This window comes from Triticum aestivum, chromosome 5D (genome assembly GCF_018294505.1).
Source record: "Triticum aestivum cultivar Chinese Spring chromosome 5D, IWGSC CS RefSeq v2.1, whole genome shotgun sequence".
Classification (NCBI taxonomy): domain Eukaryota; kingdom Viridiplantae; phylum Streptophyta; class Magnoliopsida; order Poales; family Poaceae; genus Triticum; species Triticum aestivum.
This window is the reverse complement of record NC_057808.1, coordinates 359,871,378-359,880,354: the sequence shown is the minus strand read 5'-3', so window position 1 is coordinate 359,880,354 and position 8,977 is coordinate 359,871,378. Positions and strand designations below refer to the sequence as shown.

The following is an 8,977-nucleotide window of genomic DNA, read 5'->3' as shown; positions in this document are numbered from 1 at the left end:
TTCATGGTGCCCATAGAACTCCATCCATGAGAGGCCTTGGTTATCGTCAAGCTTCATGAAAAGTGCTACCTACAACGTGGATGGAGTTGTCATAGTTGTTCAATCTCTTGGAACATTTGTTTGCTTAATGTGTGGTTTAGTTAATATACTCGTATCCAGTTACTTAATGTGTGGTTGTCCCTAGTGGACATGGATTTCTTTTGATCGAATTTATTACAAGACATTAAATAAAGATAAACATAGATTATGTCTACTGTTGATTACTCCCTCCGTTTCTTTTTACTCCACGTATAAAATTTATTCAAAGTCATAGTACACAATGTTTGACCAAATTTATATCAAAAAATATGAACATCTATGATACTAAAACTATATAGTATGAAAATACGTTTGATGGTGCATCTGATAATGTTGATTTCATCTTGTGAATGATGATATTTTTTAATATAAAGTTAGTCAAACTTGACAAAGATTGACTTTGACCAAACCTTATACGCAGACTAAAAAGAAACGAAGGGAGTATCAAATAAGTAGGGGACGGGATACCCTCAGCAGGCCTGAATTGAGTACATAAGACATCTCATCAGTGGTGCAAAGGCACCATAGCTAGTAAGCTCCACTCGCTCCTTGAACCTGCACGACCAGAATACACATCCCTTGTCAATCGTAACATCCAAAGAAACTTTAAGGGATCGCTCGCCAAGCACATGTTGCCAAGATGTGATGGCATGCGATCCTTTGCTCCTAACCATGCAATCCAAGGACGCTAAGCCGACACATATAGTCAATGTCGCCATTGATCTACACACTGGAGCCAAGATGTTTGCACACCAAATCGCACGGTCTACATGGTCACAACAACAAACCTATGCCCGACCTTAGCCAAAACTAGTTGTAGCAACTACATCGAGACATATCAGAAGATTGTCACCCCCTTTTTGCAGCCACACAGGTCAATGATGCTCACCGATGCACTAGCCACCACCAAAGGTCACCATATTCCATGCGTTAGGGTGGCCACTCATGCCAAGGAGTATATGAATTGCATGATCGTACCATGAAACCAACCCGATAGGAAGATGGATCACGATTAACATGGTTCACGAATAAACAAGATGACGTAACACTGCTAAATGCACGCACCACTACTCAAAGTTACCTTTGTTGTGTCACATGGGGTGTGTGTGTGCTCACATGGGCACATGTCAATGCCAGGTACTCGTCATGTACATTAACAAAATGACAATCACAAGGGTTGTCATATTTCCCAACATTCATATAGTATAAACTATATGTTAGACAATTGAGGAAAATAAATGATATATTGTTAATTGCAACAATTCAAAGTCAGACACACCAAAAGTATCCCCTTGCATGTGCAAGCCGTGATTAGGGCTCGACCAGACCGGCATAACACCTCCCAGAGATGGCTGAGTGTGATCCAAACTAACCAAACCTCAAGATCAATATAATTGGTTTCCCATCGTGAAGCTACTAGCCAGGGCTTCTTGTTTCACAAAAACCTTAGGGAAAATCGAGCTTGGGTGCCCCTTAAATTTTTTAAGAATTTCACACCAAGTTATGGGCATTGTAAGGAGGAAATAATTTTGTTTTCTAAATTTTGGAATGTTTTTTAAGAAAATGTTTGCATGGTTAGATTTTTTTGTATAAAAATCTTCTCTTCACATTCTCCCTTGGGATTGGTTGGTTTAAAAACTTAGCAAAAAGGATGTTGCCAAGTCTTGGTTGATATTCTTATCCTCCCCCTTGATGCTCTCATGTAATGGATACCATTATTGCTTGAGTGATGATATATTCATGTGGGAAAGGTCCCCCCCCCCCCAAGTGACTGTTCAAAAACATTCTTCTTTACAATTTTGAATTATTATTTATAAATTTATAAATTTTTGGGAGATTTTTAATTATGTTTCTGGATTTTCTTGAAATTTATAATCTTACTATTTCAAGAAATTTGCATGTTTTCGAATCTAAAAGGAAATCATTTTTTTCCTTTTTCAGAATCTTTCATGCCTTCCTTTTGTTATTACCTTACTCAATAAGCCAATAACATGTCAGTTTTGGGGGGAGGAGGGAGAAGGGGGCATAGGCCCCTGGTCTTGTCGTCCCTAGTTTTCTCTGTTGTACACATTCTCCCTCATCATGGTGCAGTCAAATCTTCCCCCTGCCTCCATTGCGTCTTCGAAGAAGGTGGTGACGCGCGAGAAGTTGGAGCGAAAACTGCGCGGTGTCAAGGTCCGCAAGGATGAGATGAATTTCCTCATACGTACGGTTTCCTCGATGCCGCCGACAGGTTCTGCACTGAGTCCCGATACCCAGCATATTCTATGCTCATGCGCTTAAATGAATCCCCTCTTACTCCTTCGTTCTCCAAAGCAGACATTGGGATCTGATTGAAGTTATGTTCGCAATAGACATTGACCTGGTGATCATCACCAACCGGATGGAGGTGAAGATAGTGGCTCAAACAAGGAATGTTTAGTAGGCTATCGAGAAGATTAATGATCTTGACCCCCATGGTTTGGTTCTGGATCTTTTTCTCTTAATTTTCCTTTGGTTATCAAAATAGTCGATGGAGGAGGCACGATGATATTGCAATTTTGGGTTACTTTGTTGTATGAATGTATGTGCTAATGATCTACTGGGTTCTCCACTATGTTTGGTGGTGAGCGGTACGTAAGAAAAAATAATTTCACATCTAAAATACCCCATAGCATAGTGGAACAAAATGTTAATCCATCATTGATGATCGATGTGGCTTCTCTTTGGACCACGCCTTTTTATTATAAATTGTTCTTTTTCTACATGGAACTTAGGTACGTGTGAGAAATTGCATCTTTATTTGACCGAGAAAACTATATTTTCTCCTTCAAGTCTGTAGTATAATGATATTGTTTGTATACTGTTGTCAAGTTTTGTATTATTACTACTCTAAGGTAGGTGTAGGGTTTTATTGTGCATATTTTTTTACAATGGGGTTGGGCCACAACCATGTCTAGAAAAACATGATTTTTTCCTATAGAGCCTTCATTTGATTTTAAGTTCTTTCTTGCCTTGAATTCTCACATGTTGATTCAGGGTACGCATTCTCTATAATACTTCGATCAGTAGAAACAAAAGTTGATGTTTGCTCCAAAAGAACTGGCAGCAAGATGGGAGGAAAATGTAATTTCGAGTTTAAATATCTCCCTTAGTTTAGTTAAGAACCAGGCTTTAAAATATATTAGTCAGAATACAGTTCCTACTGCTACCTAGATTTCTTTCCTAGTAATACCACTTTGTTTAAGAACATGCTCTGATGTTACTTTTTTGTATATTTTTTAGAAATTATGCAGCAAGCCTTTCTCGAGGAAATAGAGAAAATTGTAGCAACGGATCTTTCTTAATGCAGCCATCTTATAAGCCAAAGCCAGTACTGGGAGGCTATCTCTTGAGGAATTTGCTCTCCATCTTATTCTTCTCCTCTTTTTTTCTTCTTGCTCTTCTCCCTTTTTTCCTGATTGAGTTGTTGTGTCCTTTGCATGAATCCCTTCTGGTTCCTCGGCATTGGTCTGTACCATACTTTGGGACTTTGGGCCCCTTTCCCGCCTTCTAATATGAATTGGCAGTGCTCCTGTCGTTGCCCGTCAAAAAATAAGCCAAAGCCAGGAGAAAGGTATGTACCAAGTTGCAATGTCACCTATTTGTTGTGATTCCCTTTCAATTTGCTTATCTATATTATGATTTAATGTCACTGAAGTGTGCCATTTGAAATGACAACAAATCACTTACTTTCTTATATATCTTATGATTTAGTGTTGATGATGTATGCATATGAGGAAAATAAGTACATTCCTTTCTTTTTTTCTATCCATAAAGCGGTGAAACCCCTCCTAAATTTTACATAATGATGTTCATTGGTAGTTGATAAGTATGATTCCAACATAAACTTAGTTTATATTTTAAATTTTATGGAGAACAGAAGCATTAATGCCTCATCCTTTGGGTATCATACTTAAATGAACTTCAGATTAATGATCTTAATGAATCTTTTGTTTCTAATTCCATAGGAGGCATAGGTGCATGTGTGTCATGCCTTGGTTGGTTGTCATATTGATTTTTCATAAAAACTTTGAGGGTTCCAATTACTGAGTTTTGCATGTCATGTGTTGATAGTGAACAAAATGTCACAAACAAGGCGAATCGGCGGGTGACTTCACACATTAAATAGAATCAGTGATGAGTTTCTATAGGCACATCAATGCAAGAAAACCACAATTCGTAGCCTCTGCTTTAGCTACCACATCATGTGTTGTGTCACCAAGTTATCTGCTCGGCTGTTGTCTACATATTTTCATATTACTGATTTTTAGCCCTCTGATGCAGTATGAGTATGCTTCATATTATCCGGCTATTGCAAAAATGCATAATACATCAAATTGGAGTGTAGCCTACATATTTATGGACTGTGGAGCTATGTTGCTTCTTTCACCCTCAACATGTACGGTATCTTCATAGTACTCATTTTATTGCTTCACCCATGATCAAGATAGAGATATTTTACCTGAGTTCGACAATTGAGCCACCATAAGTCCAATTGGCATCTACTACATATGAAACATTAGCTAATGGTTGAACAACTTAACAAGATATGTATTCTCCATCAATCTACTTAAGCCATTGTCAAGTAAATTGGATTGTTTGTGCACATGCCAGAGTTAGTTACATTCCTTTTCGATTTCCTATTTCTCGAATTATTTATCATAGTTTAGATGAGGTACTCTTCGGTTCTCTGAATGGTCTCTATATGCATGGTGCCAGACCATTGATGGAGCGGGTGTACATTAGAATATTAGGTACTAGAAGTGCTCAAAGCAGGGGTTCTAAGCAACAACAATAAGGAGTTGTTCAATAAAAATATAACAAGAAGTCGCACATCTATGCCTCATTGATTCTGAGGTTAAAAGCCTTATAGAGCGTATGGTTTTCCTTGTATTAACTTATAAGATCTAGGCCATCTAAACTGGTATGTCAGATGATGTGTCTTATGGTAGAGGTGCCATATAGAAGAAAAAAAATCAGAGTTGAATGAAAGAGAAATAAGATGGATAATATGTTCTTCCCTAATTGAAGGACAACCCTTATTCCCCAAGGGAATACAATTTTCTTCATAGTACTAAATCTCCACCCTTGTCGAAAGCTTTGGTATACGTTCTTGAAGGTTTCTGGAATAGGATAGACTATGATAGTTTGTGGGAGATAAGACAAAGTCAGAGGTGGTGAGACGAGGGAAATGAGGGATTTTTTTGTTGGCATGATGTTGGAAATGGATAGTTTGGCCAAAGGAACCCACCACCCACTCTAGTTAGATTGTATGACTTCATTCTTGCAAACTATCTTTACCAAATTTACCATTTTACTCAACAGAGATTTTACTGGCCAACAGGCCATTCTAAGGGAAGTCATCAGAATTAGAGAAAAAACTAGCCACGAGAGGTCGGAAGAAGAGGGACATTGGGAGAAAAGGTGGTAGAAAGGAAGGCAACGAACACCACAAGTGGTTGAAGTGCAAGGGAGCATATTGGATCGGAGGAGAATGACAAGGCTGAGTAACACAGTAGGTGTGTCGGGCGGTACTAGATAGTACTATGCATGAGGGCACAAGGTATGGAAAAACTAAATGGATGTTCGTCATTATTATCATGCTCAGATAGTAAGCAACGACATGGAGCAAATAGACAAGACCCTCGTCATCAGGGGTGGATGGGGTTGCTAAGGAGGCGGGAAGGACAGACTCTGGGACGCCATTTATCCAAACAAAGTCATAAGTTGCATGCCACGTGTATGTTCTTCGAAATAGGCTTTTGCCCCTCTTTATAGGTAAAGCAATCACCAAATACCATACAACAAGTTCAAGTGCAAGAAAATTAAGAAGAAGTCTATTGGGCCAACAACACAAACATGCCCTCCTGAAAAGAGGAGAAAAGCCACCAGGTGAGGTGGCCCGTAGCTCAGCGGCATGAAGCATAGTAAGGCGACAAGCTGCCAAAGTCATCGCGTCCATCATGTTGCCAAGTCGGTCCCAATCCTGCTGCCTAGAGAGCGGGTCTCAGTGCTGCAAACAGGCGACAAGCTTGAATATAGAGTCAGTGGCCCTCCGCGGGAAGACCATCTCAATCACCATCTTGTTATGAGTCGTCCAGAGAATCCAACTCAACACCGCGAACACTGACCAGAAGAGGCATCTCCTCCTCCCGGAATGTTGGTTCGAGGTTTGAGAAACCCTGCCAGGTCCAGCGCCTCCTAGTCAGGACCCAGAGCCTCACGGACAAAGCACCAAAGCTACCGAGCAACTGGGCAGACGAAGAAGATGTGGGTCCCATTCTCTGGGACCACACAGAGGAAATAGTTCATCGCCATTCCCATTCCGCTAGATCAGCTTTCTCCCCGATGAGAGGTGATCACGCAGAAGCTGCCACACGAAGATCTTGATTTTTAGAAAGGAACACTTTCCATAAGGGTGCCAAAGGCGTCGTATGCAACGTACATCTTGACATTCTACGTGCTCACAAATTCGTTTCACGAAAAAACGGCAACTTTTGTGTAGCGGGAGAAAAAGACAAAAATCAGTGTTAAAAGGGGCTTTTCATGAAACATCTTTTGTCATTTTTACAAAAGCCACAAAAAAGATTTGTTTTCCATGATGTGCGCACCTACAATATGAAGATGTCTGCATCAATTTTTTGTTCGGAACCTTTAGACATTTTGAAATGTTTTTTTCCGATGACGGGAGCGTATGATCCCATATGCCAAAGTGAATTTCCGGGTTTACCCGTTCAGAATAGGTTATTTTTAGAAAAGAGAAGGGTTTATTCCCTGGCCTTTGCATCAGACGATAGCCATATTTACTAAGTTCAGAGTAGCACAGGTATGCTATGGTGTGTGGATTAATGAAGCGGTGTTTTCCCTCCTTTTGGGAAAAGATCGATTACTACCTAGAACATTCCGTCAGGAAATAAAAAATTTCCACTTTATAAGCTTAGATTCACCCTTTGCTGGTAAGGCATATGTTTTGCGTGTTCATTTGGGTGCATGGTCAGAACTGTAGGCTGACAGTGAATTGGAACAATCTTTTTTGACAATCAAGAGTTGGAAGATTCAATTTTGGATGCTTTCCCCCGTTGCAAAAAGTAAAGAAAAAAAGATAACGATGATCAGGTAGGACAGAAGAGAAGGCTCGAGACTGACAAGGATGTATATATCGAAGATCATAAAGCGGTAGCATAAAGTTGTAATTCAGGCTTATCTACACCTTGGACGTGAACGAGGATTTGCACAGTATATATCATCCATCAGTACCGCGTACATGCACAAGTTCATCTTCTTGGTATCATTTTTCCCCAGCGCTGCGAGAAGACCGATATATCTAGTAATCTAGGCATCATGTCCTGGCTGGAGTGCAGATGCTAATATGAGATCATCGAATCACATGACGGTGCAAGCGGTAACGTCCTCGTCGTTGAACATGTTCATGTACTTGACCTCCGGCGCCGCCGGGTCGGCCATGGCCTGCGGCACGTTGCGGACCAGGCCCGCCGGCGCCTTCTTGTCGTAGGAGCCGCCGACGTAGGGGTAGGTGGCCACCGTGTAGGGCACGTACGGCCACATATCCGCCGTCGTCTTCCCAGTCCTCTTCACCCTCGCCAGCACCTTGCGAGGCTCCACGTACCCCGTCACCGTCACCTTGCTGATCTTGCGATTCACCACCACCGCCGTCACACCTTTGGCATATGCATATGAACGTTCACCAAATGAATATATGAACTAAATGTTATATTTTCTATCCTCAAAATAAATAAATATATTTTCAAAAGAAAAGAGTTAGATCGCTTGGTTTCATCTTTGAGATCGCTATCGGTCAGTATGTGTATATGTACCCCGAATCGATTTGACGGCGTTCTTGACCCTCCTCTCGCAGCCCTCACAGTCCATCTTCACCTTGATGTTCACCGTCTGCAGATAGATAGATAGATAGATAGATAGATAGATAGATAGAAGAAACTCCAGTTAATCACACGTTTGTGGCAGCTCAATTAACAAAATGACAAAAAAAAGTGCAAAAAAAACATATTGATCCCTTCACAAGATCAGAAGGCCATCTTTGGAAGATAGAGCTGCTTCCGATCGATGAACAAACCTAAACCAAAAAAGAGAACACAAACGTGCTTGAATTCCACAATCCTCACCGTCAGTGGCCGCCTTTTCTTGATCCTGATGGCTTCCCTTGTATGTGTCAAGTTGCACAGACGGGACAGGTGATCCAAGGCGCCCATGATCTGATCTAACTCAACTTTTGTTTCCAGCAAGAACCACTGATGAACCGTTCTTGCGCTTGTCTGTACTGCGAAGGCCAAGTACAGAACCTTAGGCCATGGAGGGGGCCATATATATACCCGGGAGAAAGAAGAGAGACAAGGACAGCGTGCCTAATCCTGCATGGTTAGGGTTGGTGCAAGTCCATGTTGATGCTACCGGAGGACACAGCGAGAGTGATTAAACCTCAGAGGTTTCGGACTAAATGAAGTGTGTTGGGCAAGAAAGCATTTCTTTTCCTAGGATGGGACATGCCCCCGCAGCTCCATCCAGCGCGAGGTGCCCTGAGCGTGACCGCACCCCAATCATGCACTCAATCAAGACAAGGGGATAAAAAGTCCTGCCAAGGAAATGGATTTGCTTTTCTATCGAATCATATTCTTTGGATCATTCTGAAAGGGCTACATACCTAACCCGAATTCAAATCTTGACTTATGATCTACTTGCCAAAATTATGCACTAAAATCTGGCATAAAATGGTGATATAGCTAGGTTAGTAGTATGTTCTTGCCTGATGCGCCGGGTCTATAACGTTACAGTACGATGTTGATTGCTTTGTTCCTTCTCGGGTTTGCATCGCGCCGTAGTTTTCAGCCTCTTTTCAAGG

At 41.2% G+C, this 8,977-nt stretch overlaps 1 protein-coding gene across 1 annotated transcript; it reads right to left on the bottom strand.

Moving 5' to 3' along the window:
- Positions 1-7,223: 7,223 nt before the first annotated feature.
- LOC123124922 (heavy metal-associated isoprenylated plant protein 20) lies at positions 7,224-8,543 on the bottom strand. The gene is made up of 3 exons (XM_044545471.1): positions 8,244-8,543; positions 7,935-8,010; positions 7,224-7,778 (listed from the first exon to the last, which is right to left on the bottom strand). Exons 1-3 carry the CDS (start codon positions 8,328-8,330, stop codon positions 7,483-7,485), a joined length of 459 nt encoding a protein of 152 aa, XP_044401406.1. The 5' UTR covers positions 8,331-8,543; the 3' UTR covers positions 7,224-7,482.
- Between the last annotated feature and the right edge of the window lie 434 nt (positions 8,544-8,977).

Excerpts from the sequence above, each read along its gene's own strand:
- LOC123124922 (XM_044545471.1), bottom strand. The coding sequence starts at position 8,330 with ATGGGCGCCTTGGATCACCTGTCCCGTCTGTGCAACTTGACACATACA. Across the intron at positions 8,011-8,243 it reads AGAAAAGGCGGCCACTGACG|ACGGTGAACATCAAGGTGAA; the intron begins GTGAGGATTGTG and ends ATCTATCTGCAG. Across the intron at positions 7,779-7,934 it reads CGCCGTCAAATCGATTCGGG|GTGTGACGGCGGTGGTGGTG; the intron begins GTACATATACAC and ends CATATGCCAAAG.